The 17,890-nt window shown below is 37.3% G+C and overlaps 2 protein-coding genes and 1 long non-coding RNA gene across 3 annotated transcripts in view; 1 reads left to right on the top strand and 2 right to left on the bottom strand.

The window, feature by feature from the left end:
* LOC111347268 (uncharacterized) overlaps nucleotides 1–17,890 on the bottom strand; it is a 111,013-nt gene that overhangs the window by 15,269 nt on the left and 77,854 nt on the right. The gene's annotated exons all lie outside the window — the stretch shown is intronic.
* Nucleotides 50–1,629, top strand: LOC148720649 (uncharacterized). The gene is made up of 2 exons (XR_015993489.1): nucleotides 50–271; nucleotides 401–1,629. It is a non-coding gene; the product is annotated as an uncharacterized LOC148720649 (long non-coding RNA).
* Nucleotides 1,934–17,020, bottom strand: LOC148720648 (DNA methyltransferase 1-associated protein 1-like). The gene is made up of 18 exons (XM_088739611.1): nucleotides 16,768–17,020; nucleotides 13,929–14,020; nucleotides 12,720–12,915; nucleotides 12,137–12,175; nucleotides 11,687–11,757; nucleotides 10,661–10,718; nucleotides 10,368–10,427; nucleotides 9,118–9,231; nucleotides 8,395–8,528; nucleotides 7,793–7,862; nucleotides 6,796–6,861; nucleotides 4,846–4,918; nucleotides 4,327–4,378; nucleotides 3,810–3,881; nucleotides 3,200–3,243; nucleotides 3,008–3,042; nucleotides 2,590–2,658; nucleotides 1,934–2,121 (listed from the first exon to the last, which is right to left on the bottom strand). The coding sequence occupies exons 1-18, from the start codon at nucleotides 16,849–16,851 to the stop codon at nucleotides 2,056–2,058; spliced, it is 1,395 nt and encodes a 464-aa protein (XP_088595737.1). The 5' UTR covers nucleotides 16,852–17,020; the 3' UTR covers nucleotides 1,934–2,055.

The raw sequence follows: 17,890 nt of genomic DNA, 5'->3' as shown, positions 1-17,890 counted from the left end.
AAAGATGCAGTTAGCTTGCACACTGTACTGATGGCACTGTACTGCGACACGATCTGTGAATCCCTCGCGTTGGGAGATCTACGTAACTCACGCGTGCTGCTCAAGCCAGGATGCTAGCAAGAGCCCCTTTGCGTGCGAGGGATGCATGTTTGAAGAGAAATGGCGAAATGTCGAATGCAAAATGTCTTGAAATCAAAATATTTGCTAAAACCACCTCATGGGTAATTGAGTGGACCCACGGTTCTTGGGTTCTCATCTCTTCTCCAGTAAGGTAAAACTCAAAACCGTCTACAAACTGAATTGTAAGTTTACCAGCAGAAAGTTAATGGTCATTACTACAAGAAGATGAAATATTTCTATTCTGAAGCTGAGCATGATTTCTTTTGTCTTTTGTACTCAGAACCCGATGCGAGCACCCAAACTGGGAGGATACTTAATTTTTATCAACTGTGTCGACTGTAAATTGGCCACTGTATATAGTCTGTAAATAGTTTCTACAACTGATTTTTTGAGAGTTAGCCCTTCGTCAGAGCGTTAGCTCTCAGTCGTCGTTAGCTCTTCGTCCTTCGCTCTGGAGAAGGTTTAACGGTCGAAACGTCAGCTGAAACTCTTTAGAGTGGCCAATTTACATTAACAGCTCGGTTGATGGAGAGCGGATGGAAACTTCGGAATTGATGTCTCCATTCGACTATGTTGTCCTCTTTACAGAACAATCATCTTAAATGAATCGGAAAATGAGTCATTCAAAAGCTTACCAAAACGTATAGTTAGAAAGAAACAGCTGTCTTGCCGGCGAGTTGTAAAAGAGTTTTAACAATGTTTGCTATCTTCTCAATTTGCTATTTCCTCTCCCTATTGTTTTGTATCAATCTTTTTGTTTTGGACAACTATCTTAAAATATATTGTGCATGTCAAAACGATTGCGATCACTATCTTTTCAATTTTGCTGTCCCTGTCAGGGCCCTTATGGAAAGTTGTAATTCTAGTCGTTTGTAAAGTTAGCTTTGCCTTCGAGTCAAATGTGTTTGCTACCTCACTTATTTGCTAGTGTCCGTAACTGTCCAAGTTCTCTTTTTATCTCTCAGGTAGTGTCAATGTTGAATCAAGTACGCGAGTCAGCAACTTATTACTTCATAATATACTATTTCCTGGTCAATTTTTTTCGTGTTTAAATTTTTTCCTCATTTTTCACCTGAAAAAAAAAACCGAATATGAAAAGTCAGTTCACGCTAGTTGTAACACGCAAAGAGCTTTTAATTTAAGGCGTTGAGGACTTGAGAATTCATCTAATCTTCGACAGATTAAAATACAAATCGGATACAAATGTGCTAGAAAGTGAGTGACCTGTTGAGCTACACAGCGCCAGATCAAAAAAAAGTGTGACTTGCCAGTTAGAAGCTGTGGTAACAACTTCATTTCCCAAGATTTTAATCGAGACATTGAACAAAGAATGCAATCTGAGGGAGAAATTTAAATGTAAACAACAACAACAACAAAAAACAAGCTTCTGAATAATGGATATCATTATTGGATCCGAATAAATTCATCGCGGGTGCCATCCTCACGTAAAATTGCAGGGAAAAAGTTGTACAGTTGCGAACGACTATTAGAACAACTAGAGTACTCTTACTGAACGTCTACCAAGTTTCTTAAAATTAATCTTGTACGTTAATTTTTCCACACACGAGATTACTGTGTGGTGGATGTCCTCCCCTAGGGTGGGATGGGCGGGAAGGTGAGATCGTTACATGGACTGAAGCGGCTGCCAGAGGCGCCTGATAACGCTGACGTCCGATCTCAACCTTAGGGATGGGTGGGTGTTGGCTCTGAAAAGCCCTGTGGGGAGTGGTCAATTAACCTATGTATTTATGTACATGGCAATAGAAATATGACTCAGGAAAGACTGCAGAGAAAAGATTTCACTCGAAAGGAGTTTGTTCACCTCTTCCTTTTTATTTACAAGCTAAATGCGTGATGCAAATCTAATATTGATGATGTTCCTACGTGTATCCCGTAACTGACAAAAACTGAAAGGTCCTCGCAATGTTTTTGCTCCTAAAGTCTTTTGTTTTTCTTCAACGGATTTTGGTCCAAAAACGCCGCTGCTGTTCTTCTTTTTCTCTGTTTGGAGAACCAGAGATGCAACAAATTAAATTGAACTTACTAAAAATATTTTAATAATTATTCTGCCACATGCAAGTTCGATGGAGCAACTGCAGTTTCTTCCTCTTCCGACATTGAACAAGAGCTACAAACGAGTAGTTATTAAAACGGTCACCAGCCAAGTCGCCCGAAAGTCATCTGACTTGAGGTCATGTTGTTCGACATTTTTAAGTCGTGACGCACGAAATCCAAGTCATGTCGCCCTAATGAGACTCGACCCGACCCAAACTCCCGCGCTTATTTTACTCCACCACGACTATCATGCAGTTTAATATTTCGCTCCGTTTTACTAATTGAACGTCTCAACCGGCTGCGCATCCATCGGTTCATCCACAATTGAAGCCAGAGAAAAAGAGGAAACAGGGTGAAATTTGAGGCCCTGCTTGTCCGAAATTTGCTGCAACATATTTCGTAATCCATACTCACAGCGTTGGGAGTTCCCGGTGAAGGAGTGACGGCATCTATTAGAGGTGTGGAGGAAGCAGCTGTAATTTGCTGAAAAAAGGGGAAAAAAGTATTATACGATCGAAACGATGCTCTGATAAGACAGTAAGAAGATGCTAACATATTAAAAGGTTAAATAATAGTGGAATAATATATCCCTTATTCGACGGTTTAACATTTAATACACATTTTTCTCATTCCTTGTATTTTTCCTTACCCTAACGGCGCTTGGACAAATACAACGCAACTCATAAGATATCTGCACGTATTATATTTTACATCATCGAATAAGGTCTATGAAATAAACTGGAAATAAAAGCATATTTTGTGCTGATGGTTGAAGAATATTTCACATGTTTGTCACAGAAAAGTAAACGAGATCTCGGAAAGGAATACCAACCACTTTGGGAACAGCAGTGACGGCTTCCACAGGAACTAACAAAAACAAAAATTAACAATTAAAACCGTGTTACACACAAGATACGATCTCTTTTAAAAACAATGCAGGATAAAGCAACAGATGACAGCTATAGCGATATTATAATCAAGAATAAGTGCAGTACAACTGCATGTAAGACAATTTCCTAAATACCGTTTATGGTAGATATGTCTTTTCCCAATGCTTCCAGGCGATGTCTAGCATAAAAGAATAGGCAGTTAAAATGACATGTTCTGACAACATAAAAAGGAAAGTATGAAAGGGTTTTTCCTGCACAGTTTACATTTATGAAATTAAATTTAAAATGAACTTAAGTAAGACCAGTGGTTTACATCGTGCACGAGAAGTCCTTATACATTTTTCTTCAACTGAGATGTACACTGTACAGGTATTTAATCCACTGAATCTAAAGTGGATCACTTAATTATAGCTACATGTAGATAGAATTTCACCTAGGGAAAGCAATCCCGCTCTGTTTCAAAAGTGTTTTGCGAGTATAAATGTTTACTTCAATGAGGACGATTCGTGTAGAAATGTTCATTTAACAAGCTCAGTATAGTTAAAGGGGTACTGGTTTCTAAAGAAACTATGGTGCTGCGTCAATGGCGGTATTACAAGAACATAATATGGCGTTAATAACTGTGTTGATGACATCAGCTGGTCGTTGTAAAGAGTCAGTAAAGCTGACGTTTCGAGCATCAGTCCTTCGTTATTCGCTATGACGAAGGCTGTGGCTCCAAACGTCATTAGAGTTAACACTTACTTCAAAGATTGGATTTCAAATTCACAGTTCCCAGCTGCTTGCTTCAAATCATACAGCAGAATCATCTCATTCCTGTTCAGATAAAACTCAATAAATACTAACGATCATCAATCATAATAAAACAATGTACAGTTTATCATAAGAATCAGTGCTCGACACTAACTTTTTAACTTACTAGCCAAGTGGCTCGTGACAAATTAGATGCTACAACAATTTCAGTTTGTTTACTAGCCAAAGGGGCCTGTGGAAATTGAAAACCACTATCCAAAACTAAATTTCTACGAGTCTGTGGCTATTTGGCTACCGCTTATGTAGAGCACTGAGAATTACAAGTCTTTCATCGCTAAAAATTGACTGCACTGCAATTAATATCAGTCCAAGGGGGCCATCTTTAGAAAGTCCTGTCAGTAAGGCGGTTTTTTGAAGACCAGGATAAATTTCAGAATATCAGCAAAGTAAATGACTCCAAATGTTAATTGTAGCAAAAAGATAATACAACTTCGTGTTCGAGGTTTACCTCAGTTCATTAAATTGGTGGCTGATGTGTTCAGTTGGCATCGGCATAAGATCTGATAAAGAATAAAATTCAAAATAAATTTGAGAAACCTCAGTAATGCTTCTGAATCTACCCAACCAGAACAAGAAACAATAAGGCAATTTGTTTCGAATTGAGTATAACCCATTGTCCTAAATACCTAATTTGGCAATTGATGGCTGATCTAGTATTCCGTTTTTAAAATCTTTGCAGTCTTTAGCTCATTAGCTTGGCCGAGGTGGCAAATAAACTCGAATGAATGCAGTTGAACTATGTAATAAGAGAAATCCCCCCAGCCCCCCCCCTCAAAAAAGGAACATCCGTTTTCACATGATCGTTGTTTCCTTTTCAAATTAAATAATAGCAAAAAGATAAATTTGTCCCTAAATAATGAGAAAAATGATTAAAATCAAATTTTACAAATCACTGCACATGATAACTTCAGCAGTGGAGAACATAAATTTGTAAACAATAACAAATCAATATTTTTGTTTCACCCACCAACTCCCAACTCTTCCAGGAGTTGTTCAACTGCCTTAGCTTTCTTCATTCCAACTGATCCTGGCATCTTCATCTAGCGAGCATTGTCAAGAAATAAAAACGTGACAGGACTTAAAATATATCAAGGGAATAAATTTCTAATGAAGCTCGGATGGGGGGGGGGGGGGGTAAGTGGGATATAATGGGATAATTTGATAAAACCAAATTATCTGCTTAAAATTTATCAGTTGAGCATTGTTAACATCAAAATACTTTTAGTGAGCAAAAGAGAAGGCAAACCCCTGCAGTCACATATACTTCAATGTGTTGCAGCTGCTTTACCCCTTTACACTCTAATATCAGTATGTATATTCTCTACACTATAATGGGATAATTTGAAGAGTTGATAATGTCAATTGGCCACAGTGAAGAGTCTTTCAGGCTGAAGTTTTGTGCATTAGTCCTCCGTCAAATAGAATGATGAACAGCCAACACCAGAAACATTCAGTATTAGATATTTTATACTGTTGCCAATTCAATTTATCAAATCATTTGATTAAACCAAATTATATAACTGCTCACAATTTATCAGTTGAGCATTGTTAACATCAAAATACTTTTAGTGAGCAGAAGAGAAGGCAGACCACTGCAGTCACATATACCTCAACGTGTTGCAGCAGCTTTGCCCCTTTACACTCTAATATCAGTATGTATATTCTCCATACTGTTCACTATAAAATTAATTTCCTTAGTAGCTGACAAGGAGAATTAATTTTGTTAAACCCTTTAAAGGACCCTTCTGATTAAACCGCCCTATAATCTGAAAACCCGAAAAATTCAGTTATGTGATTAAAATATGAATTGTTAGTGATTAGTAAGGCCTTTTCAATAATAATTTTAGTTGAAAGTCAATTCTAGGGCGAGAAATTACGATTTGAAAACCGTTCCACCATTAATTTTCATAATCACTTCGCAGGCTCAAGAAGACTGGCGCGAGTTTGGAGATTACTCATTTGACGCGCTGTGCTCGAGGCTAATTTTCAAAAACAGTATTTTGATCGTCTATATTGCTTTTTATAACACCAAGACTAAGACTATTTCACTAAATTTCACGAGGTTTCTGTATAAATATAAAAGTGTGTTGAGTAATCTACGTCACAATGGGAGGGACTGTGATGTAGATTACTCATTTTACGTGCCGTGACCGTGGCTAATTTTCAAAACCAGTATTTTGATCATATATATTGCTTTTCATAACACTAAGACTAAGACTATTTCACTAAATTTCATGAGGTTTCCATATAAATTTTAAAGTGTGTTGAGTAATCTACGTCACAAATTCGGAGTGACCGCTGACCGAAGATAATTTGGCTGTGATTATGAAAATTAATGGCAGAACAATTTTCAAATCTTAATTTCTCGCCCTAGAATTGACTTTTAACTAAAATTATTATTGAAAAGGCTTTTAATTATTGATCACTAAAAATTCATATTATAATGAAATAACTGAATCTTTCGGGTTTTCAAATTATAGGGTGGTTTCATCAGAGTGCTCGTTTAATTCCCAAGCTCTGATTGTTAATTCTACCCTTTCCCCGCTGTAAATTTCCATATAACTTAGTTACAAGAATAAGGTGTTACTGTACGAGAAGATAACAACTTCTACCTGATACATGTTTATTTGAGTATTAATTCTTATTACCTGTCTAATGCATAATGGATATTTCAGGGAGAAGTTACATCCCAATCACTTCTGGTAGTTAAAGGATTTTGAATTCTATAGTTTCTAATTAGTTGGTGATAATTTCCTTCATTCTCCTAACCTTAATGTGTGATTCAGGGGTTACATTGTAAAGAGAAATTAGATGCTAATCACTCTTAGGGGGTTAATGGGTTAAACTTTTCAAATGTACTTATGGCTGTTACTCCCCTTTTAACTCAGTTGACTGATGATAGATTTGTCAATCTTACCCTTGTACTGCGCAGATACACACCAGCTCCTTTACTCTCTGGAAACTTGACTCCTGATGGTTCAGCCTAGGAAAATGAACAAATGGTTCGTGTGGAATACAGTAAAACCTCAATTATCCAGACTCATAGCAACTGGGCTTAATAGTCTGGACAATCAAGGGTCTGGTAATTGAATATATGAATCAATATAAATGTTCTAAGATTGAGTTCTGGATAATCAAGGTTAGACTGTAACTGGCTTTTAACAGGTTTTTACTGCAGTTGGGCCTCTGCCCCAAGGCTCAAAATCAAAAAAACTTCTCAACTGCAATTTGTGAGTAATTCCTAAAATTTAGTCCTAAGTTTGAAAATTTTAGTCCCAAAAGTACCCGAAGCGGAAATTAGAAACGAAGATTTCCAAAAAATTTCATGAGCGTTGCACGACGTAGTTTCTGAAAAAGTGCGCCTAAAAGTGCGATACATTTCCCAGCAAGAAATCAACGATAAAAGTCATGCAAAATTTAACTTAAATTTCACAGGATTTTTCAGATAAAACTACAGCAAACAGTAACAAGACACAAGGCTGTTAAGTATAATTTATTTATAAGCTAGGCTATAAAACGGTCGCAAAATGGCTACCAATGGACAAAATTTTAGTCGCATATTAAGTGAAATGCGCCCAATACAGGTACAATTTCAAGCCCTGACTCCCTCAGTCTGCTAAACAAAACTAAATGGAAGCTCTGAATTGAGCTACCTTACTACAGCTGTATGTTCAGAAATCCGCATTTAATAATGAGGGCACTCTTAAATCATCATCAAAACAAAATCAAATTACACATAAACAAAGTAGAAAAATACTCATCAGAGAATAATGAACCAATGAACCAAGAGAGAAAGAGGATGGGTTTGAACGGCCAAGAAGTAAATTGAAAAATTCCATGTACATATAGTACATTCTACAGGAACACCCTGCAAAAACAGTCAATTGTTTAAATCTTTTAATTTATATGTTTACCTTGACTGGTTTGTCTCCTTGTTCCCCCTTCTTCTTAGTTTGCTTCTTTTTAACTTGTTTCTTCTCTCTTCTGTTAATTAAGAGAATAACAAGAAGTTAAATTAATGGCATTATACCTTGAAAATCTGCACATTGCCAACTACAGTGGAACCCCTCTAAACTGGACCCTCCTTAAACTGGAATCCTCTCAAAACTGGAGATTTTTTTTCAGCCCCCAAATCTCTGTCATACATTTTCTCTATTTTTAACCTTAATACACCGCGTACACTGGACACCCCTCTAAACGGGACATTTCCTCCAGCCCCAAGGGCATCTGGTTTTAACGGGTTCCACTGTACTTCATGCCAGCCTAAGTGAAAGAGAGGTTCTACTGTATGTTTAGTGACATAATTATTGATCAATTTTTAGAAGTTTCATTTTCTAGTGAGAACAATGTTCTCATTGCTAAGTGAGAAAACAAAAGTTGTCCATTAGGAAAAAGAACAAAAAATACTCCAAATTAAAGTACAGTGTAGGTTCAGCCACCTTCCAAACGCTGAGGAACAGCAAGAGGATTTAGTATGTTTTGCAAAGCAAAAGTACAAGCAATAGTGAGCACTTACTTCAATCTGTATGAGTCTGCTTGATTCTCAGCAGCTGTGATGAGTTTCTGTAAATCCTGCTGTTTCTTTTCCCTCTCTTTCTTGCGCATTTCAATTTTTCTTAATTCTGCCACAAGCATTTCCTCCTCTTGCACCTAAAAAGATTAAATTCTGGAGATAATACCACATGTCTTCAGTAGCCCTTAACACCCTTACATCAGGATGCATATTCTCCATACTGTTTTCTATACATTTCCTTGGGTGCTGACAAAGACGAGGCAAGAAGGACCCCAAGAGAAACCGACCTTGGTGCTATTTGATCTGACCTCATTTGATTGGCTTAAGATCTGTGATTGACAAGGCTCCTTGCCCCGTGCAAAGGCACACCTAAATACTCGACTATATCGATGACGGGCCTCGAGATAAAATCCCATTATGCTTATGTCACAAAGTTGGTCTTTGTTTAACAATCAAGAGCTTCTTTATCTGGTGATCATTTCCTTTATTCTCCTGACCTCAATTTTTCATTCAGGGGTGATATTGTAAGGAGAATTTGTATTCTAGTCAATCTATGGTGTCAAAGGAATAAGAAACACTTCTCAGTTCTATGATTAAAAAAAACACATGTGCTTGTATGCTATCCCTTTTTCATCGGATACATCTGCTTTGGTTTTAAAGTTGTTATGCGAAGCTCAGTAATTCCTGAGTGTACCAAAGTTTATATGGCAAAGACCTGTACAGTACCTGTTCTTGTGTGCGGTTAAACAACTTCAAAAGCTGTTTCTTTCTCTCTGTTTCATGCTGGCTGTCATAAGGTGCTGGCAAGTTCTGTGGCTCTTGTCCTGGGGGAGCTCTGGCCTGTGGAAAACAAGTGAGCTCACATTTCTCCTCTTTTCTACCATTGTGAAAAGACAAAAAAAAGGAGTTTCTTTGTACCATGAACAAGCTCCATCGTATTCTTTTGATAAGTGTTGTCCAATGTCATTACTTAATTCAATGCAATTTCAATTTATACTCACCCTTTACAACCTTACATCTAACAAAAGTATTCACAAGGCTTGACACTAACTTTTCAACTTACTTCTGAGCCTAGTGGCTAGTGACAACTTAGATGTACGTTACAACAACTTCAGTTTATTTACTAGCCAAACTGGCTGGTGAAAATCAAAAACCACTCGCCAAAACTGAATTTCTACTAGTCTGTGGCTAGTTGGCTACTATTAGTGTCAAGTCCTGATTCATATTCCCCACAACGATTTCTCTACATTTCCATCAAGAGCTTCTTAAATTACATGTAGGGATCATTTTGTGAGAAACAACCTTAAAACTTCTTTCAAAGATGACACTCAAAGGAGAAATAAGAAACCAGTCATTCTCAGGAGTAAAATGATTAAGAGGGTTTTACTCAGTTAAAGAAAATAACCTTTCCCGGAAGTCACTCATTTGACATTAATTATTTAGCAGAAATCTATCAAAGGCAGGATCAAATTATTAGCCAGTTCTTATACATCAGTCTATAACAATCCCTAGTGACTAGTGAATGTTTAAGAGGGTTTTTGTCAGTTTCAGAAGAAAACCTTTGGAAGTCACTCATTTGACATTTGCAGTAATCTACCAATGGCAGGCTTAAATGCCTTTGATAGATTAGGGAGTTCTTAGACATGATATAACAATCACTATAATCACTTTAACACTTTAACACTTGAGACTGACTACAATCCAAATTCTCCTCACAATATCACCCATGAATCACACATTAAGGTCACAAGAATAAAGAAAATAATAGGAAATGTATAGAGTACAGTATGGAGAATATGCATACTGATGTTGGGGTGCTAAGGGTTAATCACAAGTTGACCAGTGTAGACCTATGTGTCAACCTTGTAAACCTAATGAAGATTACCATGAAGTGGAGAGAAGGTGCATTGTAGAATGTTACTGACAAAACAGAAGCTAAGCATACAACCTTTATTACAGGCAGCTATTGAACATACCTTGAGTAACTTTGTAACACAGCTGTAATAGCGATCCTTTAACTCTTCAATGGTTCGTGCCTGCAACAACACAGATAATTCATTAGCTCAGAGTAGTGCTCATATAAGGTGTTCAGTAATTATTATTTACATTATTCATGAGGTGAGAAACCAAAGACAAAAAAAGAAAAAAAAATTATGTACTTTTTAAAAAATAAATAAATAAAAATCCAACTGCACAGGATACTTGTGAACCCGTGTTCCATGATTGAGCAGAAGCATTCATTAAATATTATGGGATATCTTCTGATTACCTGATACTTTTCTCTGTCAAACCTGTCATGAATTGTTATAAATCGCAGATCAAACCGCCTGCAAAAAAAATCATAAGCATTAAATTAAATAAATATGGTATGTACTATTTCCTAAAACAGGCTCTGTGTTGTTGTGCTCCATTCAGTAACGGATCACAGATGATGTCATAATGTTGAAATGTGATAAGAACAAAAACAGTGGCAGACAAGGGGCAGGTGTGTGTGTCATGCACTAATTATCTTACTTTAGTATAATTTCAGAGCTGAGCAAAGAGTTTCCAGCAATCTGATTGGTCGAGCGGTTCCCTATATGACACTATATAAACCGCTCTGTGCGGTTTATATAAAAATGCTAAAATAAAATGTTAATAAATGTAACTAAAATGTTATGATTTTAGACATTTCTCTGTTGTTGACAGCTCTGAAATTATATGAAAACAATTATTCGCCTCAGGTTCGGTGAATATTGTCGAATAATCCCCTTGACTTTGTCTCGGGGATTATGCGACGATATTTACCTCGCCTTCGGCGAATAACTGTTAAATATTCTGACATCTTTTGCAATCTACATGATTCTATTACTGACAGTAACTGTTACAAACACACAACAAACTGAAATATCTCTTTGATTTACAAGATAAAAAGGCAAAATGCAAAAATTTATATGGCAAAAAAAAAGCAAAATTTTATGGTGATATCATTAACATGCCTACCCTCCAAATTATACAGTATCACAGGTGACAACCAATAAAATTCAAAACATAATAATCCTTATTGTACTCAATGTAATTAATTACAGTTCTGTCAGGAGCAACTGAAGCAATGTGCTGTACAGGTAACCCATCCCAGATTGGCCAGATCCTACCAAAAGTAGTTTAATTGGAAAAAACACTGGGAACCTAAAGTTGTATATTTAGTTACTGTACAGTAGCAACACTCATCCATGAGGTTAAACATGAAGCACTGTCTGAGGTTTGTATTACCCTAAAACTAAATTCTGGAGGTGGGTTCAAATCCCTCATTTACCTGCACAGGTCAAACAGGTGATCAGTTTCATCCCGCGTCCACGTAGAAGGAGGACCATCATGAAGGTACAACTGTACAAATAAAGAAAACAAACAATAGTAATCTACACATTAATTTTTTACATACAGCTGTAATCACAGCTTGCTTACAAATTTTCAGTGGAATGTTGTAAATTGCCACAATGACTAAATGCAAGGCCTAAAATCATGTTTTGTGCCTGTTCTTAAAAAGACACAAGGCTTTCATTTACTGTAATAATCATTATCCATATTGTATTTTTATAAGATGCAAGCTCTCCCCTGACTCCTAGAGTCGCATTAATGTCATAAGATTTTCATTTTGAACCCCACATACCATAACATGTTTCACAATATCCACTGAGTAAAATGGAGATGGTTCCTTTCAAGCCAATTTTAACTTCTTCTTGTTCAAAATTTTCACTGAGCTTACCTGGTACTTTTCATCTGCATAGCTTGGAACATTCACCTTCTGCACATTTTGACAAATACAAAAATTAAATATTAATTTTAGAGGAAAAGATATCCTTTATAAATAACTAGTCTTGTATCTGACACTACTCATATACAGTATGTATAATGTGAATATGGATGGGTAATAATCAATGTACATATCTTCAATGGAAAGCTACAAAAATTCGAGTACAGGTATAAATAATTTAGAATGTTCGTAACAAACAGAAAAAAATCCTTTTGACCACATACATATCTCTTTATCATACATATACAGAGCTCAACATTAACTTTTCAACTTATTAGCCAAGTGGCTAGCGACAACTTAGATGTTGAGACAATTTCAGTTTATTTACTAGCCAAACTGGCTCGTGGAAATCGAAACCCACCAGCCAAAACTGAACTTCTGTGGCTAGTTGGCTACCATTAGTGTCAAGCTCTGCATATACAATCTCGTCTGAACAAAAATTGTAAGAAAAAAAAACACATATTCAGAAAGTGCACTAGTCTTGCAAACTTAATTCCTGCCTGATCAGAGACAATTCAGACAGGAAAAACTTTACCTTATTAAACCTGGCAAATGGATACTCTTTTCCCTCATCTGCTACCCTCCTCCAGTGGTAAAGCACTGCTCCGTCTGTGCGAGCAGGGTTGGTAAAAGGCATCCACTTCCATGGCCTCACGTGCCTGCGTCCTAACTTGGCTTTCATCTGTTTATAGCCATGAGATGTGTCTGATGAAGCCAGTGGTGGAGAGTCTCTGAATGATTACAAATCAAAGTATGGGATTAGCAACAGAACAGACAAACAGTTGAATGCCAATTGGGGAAAAAGGAGAACATGGCCAACACCTGCACATTACAAGTTTATATGTGTGTCACATCCCTGTTGAAAATGTGATCACATATTGCACATGTACACACACAACAATTTCACACATCAAAACTTCTTGTTCAATAACTAGGTAACCATTACACTGAAATCTGAACTAAGTTTCCACTTGAAAAGTCCAGTGACAAACCTTGAATGCCAAATTTACCACTACCTCAAAGATCATGAACAGCATTCAAGAGAGCTGTTGTATTTTGAAAGATGCCCCCCCCCCACAAACAGACATTCCCAACCATTTAACTGCTTTTAAACTTTAAAATCCTCTTCACTGTCATAGACTAAATTGTAATTCAATATAATTTGGATATATCAACAAAGTTGAAATGGTAAATTGGCCACCGTAATGATTGCAAAAGCTAAATTGTAACTCTATTAGAAACTACTTTGCATTGCTTTTTGGAATTGCTTGAAGCAAGCCATGACCAGAAAAAAGACAACTTTTGCTAATTTTTACATATCATTAGCAGTAGCCAACAAGCTTTATGTTTGCATAATTTATCAGAACAATTATCTTCATGAGGTGTTGTTTCCAAAAGATGATGTAAGAGCTTGTTAGGCTTTGCACACATGAACAGAAGTAAGAGTGTTGAATAGTCTAGATTAAGTAACAAAAACTGTTTTATTCCACCTACCATAAAATGACTGTAAATAATCTGACTTACAAATTGTACCTAGTAAGTAACACTTGAAAACCTAGTTATAGCAGGGAAGGTTACATTTTAATGAAAAGTAAACAAAAGGTTAAAAAATATGGCAAGGTTTAAAAATAATAATTATGGCAATTTCTAATTACTGTGCATTTCAGAGGGATGTCCTCCAATGCCTTTCTAATTCCTAAGCTAGGAGTCAACACTGTGCTTCACTAAGAAATTTCCAACTGACCTGCTGTCACTGTATAGCAAGGCATAAAGTTCACGATGCATTCCCTCAGGACGTTTGAGACTTTGTTCCCCAGTTCTTCTGAGTTTTCTTGGCTACATCATCCAGAAAATACAAAGAAGAGAACACCACACTAATCTTAAAATATTAAACATTCAGTCAATAAGTACAAAATATCAGACATGGTTTAATGCTACTCTGTTTAAAGATTTTATGAAATTCAATGTAACCAAGAAGTTACAATTCATTAAATATTTAACCAGAGTAGCATCAAACCAAGTCTGATTGTCCACCTGGTTACTTTGTGAACTTTGAGTACAAATTATGTGAAAATTTAAAGTCACCGTAACAAATCTGTTATGAGATGTTGTATTCTCAAAATTGTCCAACATTCACCAAATCAGCCTCCAGTTGCACCCTCAGGTATCACATAAAGGAGATTATCATCATTATTGAAACTAAAATTATAACAACTTTTGACTCAGCAATCTCTTGTTTTTTGTTGAAACAAGACATGAACCAATTGAACTAAAAAAAAATGTCTGTGATTTCTTCTTCAACATTTTCTTATCTTTTGAACATTTATCTTACTTCTACCTAGTTCTTTTCAGTGTAGACACCTATTCCAAGAAAGTGAGAACTTAGGAATCCCAGACACCATTTTTCAGTTCAATAAATGTATTTATTACACGACTCGGGCAGTCAGAGGGCCAATAACTAAAATCAACCAATCAAAATGCTCTATTGCCGGTCCAATATTCTCTAAGTATTGGACCGGGCACTGTCCCGAATGGTCCCGAATGATACCACACTTGTGTCCCTTTGAACTTCAGTCGTGTAATAAATCTCTTATTAACCAAGCTTGCTCGGGACCGTACTGGAAGAATATCGGCCCTTGGTCTTTTTTGTGCGGACCTCGCTATGCTCGGTCCGTACTGTCAAGACCTCGGGCCGATATTCTCCCAGTACGGCCCTCGCGCTTGGTTAATAAGATATATGTGGAGATCACATTGTAAGGAAAACAAAAGATGATGATTAAAAGCTGTGTTGCAAGAACTTATCTTACTAAATGTCTTAATCTCCCTTGCAGCAGCCCTTTCCGGCGTCGTCACGCAAGCGAAAACTCCCCCACCAATGGCTGCTCACGTTCAAACAACATTCCCTTCCCATTGTAATGTGTTATCCAACCAAATAAAGTTATCGTCTGACAAACAACCAATGAACACGCGATATTTTTATTCCCGCGAATTCAGAGGAAGCACGTTAGCGTTATTTTCTAAAGATGGAATGCAATGTCATCCAAACTCTGAAGAAAATATCAGATAATGATCGCTGTTTTGTTTGCCCAAATCCTGTGGGCAAATTTATAAAAACATCTCTTCTCTCTTCTATAATTACTGTTATGGCTTCTCTCTGATGCGAATTGAAGCTCTCAATACCAAAGGTATCTCGCACTGAGTCGAAAGCGTCTTCATTTTGTCAGTTTCAATGCTCAAATAATATGAAGTCTGTGATTGGTTTGATTATTGAGGCGCGAACGATGTCCACAATATGGTAAGCAAATGCTGATTGGCCAATTTCTGGAAAGGAATGTTGTTCAAATGTGAGCAGCTGTTGGTGGGGGAGTTTTCGCTTGTGTGACGACGCCGGAAAGGGCTGCAAAGGAGACTATAAATGTCAGGGCATGAAAGAATAGGCTCCCATTCAGTTAACCTATTGACATCCAGTGTGCCCGTATGCGCCCATGTGGACCCACACCCTTTCTATGCCTTGTGACGTCATCACTTTTAACCCTGGAGCAGGACTTTGAGCACGTACTTGAACAGGTTGAAAATATCTTACCAATGATACCAGAATGAGCGCAATTGAGTGAGGGAGATTGGAGAAATATGGCCAAAAAACCATGTAACTTTGACCTGAAAAACTGCACAAAAATCTTGTTCCATTACCCACCTACCTTTCTGAGCATGTGCTTTGAAAATAATGAGTAGTTTCCTAAAAAATCTCTACACCAAAATGAAGCCTACTAAATTTCCAGCAAGTGAGGAGAAACTTCAGGCAAGGAGAGGGGAAAAAAAGGGCAGGAGAAAGATAGAAAAGTAAAAGTCGTAAGTGGGGCATTACTTTTCAACCCAAAAACTCAAAATTTTACTTTCTGCGCATGCCCGAGATTTGCAGGCTGCCATTTTGCATTTGGAACGAAAGGCCATCGAGCGTACGAGCTGTCATGGGTTTTTTGGTAAGTTTGAGCTTTTAAAACAACAACAGTAACCCGAAATCTGCCCGACTAGCTTCAAAACACAGTTTTCCACAAAAGCTGCGGCCATTAATGGGTTGAATGGTCAAAATTAAAAGAATAAATTGCATTTACAATGTTTACAGTGTTAATTAAGCTAAAATAAAATGTAAGAGTATACTTTATAAAGATAGCGCAAATACTTTGCATGTTGTTTCAGTTTGAATGAAAACAATAACTTTCTTTTTCTGTGATACCTCACACATCAGTGCTTTGGCTTACGATAATGAACATCGTACATGATCCTCCCCCCTCCCCCCCCCCCTCCCCAGGGTGTCAAGAGCAAGAATTCGGGACAATCTATGTGAAACATCAATTCCCTTCTTTCAGGGCGCTAAATACCGCACATCAATACAAACAAGCGTTTCTTAGTTCCCAGCTCGATAAGCATTGCTCTTCAAGTCTATTGCCAACTTAAATAACGATCTCACAAATAACTTTACAGTTTGCTAATTCACATACGGTGTGAATGCAAACATGACCTGTATCATCAATATATTAAAGCAAGAAATCCCGTTTAAATATCAAAATAAAATACAAATTTGCCTTGTTTCCCCCAACGATAGCTTCTTTGGTAGGCACGGAAGCAAGCCCTTGATCCAACTCTAAAATATCTCGAATATCACTCATATTTTCGATTCAAAGATGAACTTACTCACAAGGGTACACAATACATAAGTTAAGAAGTCACAAACAAAATTCTAAGCTTTCTTCGACTCTAACAACTTAGTTTTTGACAGCTCAGTTTTCGACAACTGTAGGCCGCCATTATGTGTTCATTCAACTAGTTACCATTGTCTCTCGACCAGTGTTAGAAGATTCTCCCCAGTTCACAGCGTGACTTGGACGGTTTTCGCAACCTCTGAAAACCCTCGTGGGAGAAGTTAAATTTATTAGTCCCCGAGACGAAGTCGATCGCATTATTCAACATTACTACACGACTCGGGCAGTCAGAGGGCCAATAACTAAAATCAACCAATCAAAATGCTCTATTGCCGGTCAATATTCTCTCAGTACTGGACCGGGCACTGTCCCGAATGGTCCCGAATGATACCGCGCTTGTGTCCCTTTGAACTTCAGTCGTATGATAAATCTCTTATCAACCAAGCTTCCTCGGGACCGCACCGGAAGAATATCGGTCTTTTTTTTACGGACCGAGCGCAGCGAGGTCCGTACTGTCAAGAACTCGGACCGATATTCTCCCTGTACGGCCCTCGCGCTTGGTTACTAAGATATATATATTCAATTAGCCTGAGGTGAAAACTTGTTTAATCATAATTGCTCCGGTGCTTTCAAATGTCATTGTAAATTCATTATTCGAATAGAGACGAGCCGCCAATTTCTGCTTGAATTTAACAGGTTTATTTAATCCAATCACTAAAAACTTCATGTCTTTCTTTTCATAAAAAGTGTTACCCCAAACTTAAAGACATCTTTTGAGCTCTTCAGAATTGTATTTTCTTCTATTGCGTTTATCCCTTCCTCAGTAACATTGACAAAACGCGAGTCCGCCATTTTGAAATTTAGCGCCCCTGCCATAATCACCCTGCGCGAGGTGATTATTGCGAGATATGACGTAATTATCGACCATCTCTTATCACCGAACTAATATTATGCTAATTATTTAGGAGGCAGTGTGGGCGTGTGGTTAGAGTGTCGGACTTGTAAT

Source organism: Stylophora pistillata, chromosome 11 (assembly GCF_964205215.1).
Source record: "Stylophora pistillata chromosome 11, jaStyPist1.2, whole genome shotgun sequence".
Lineage (NCBI taxonomy): Eukaryota > Metazoa > Cnidaria > Anthozoa > Scleractinia > Pocilloporidae > Stylophora > Stylophora pistillata.
This window is presented reverse-complemented; position numbering and strand designations above follow the sequence as displayed.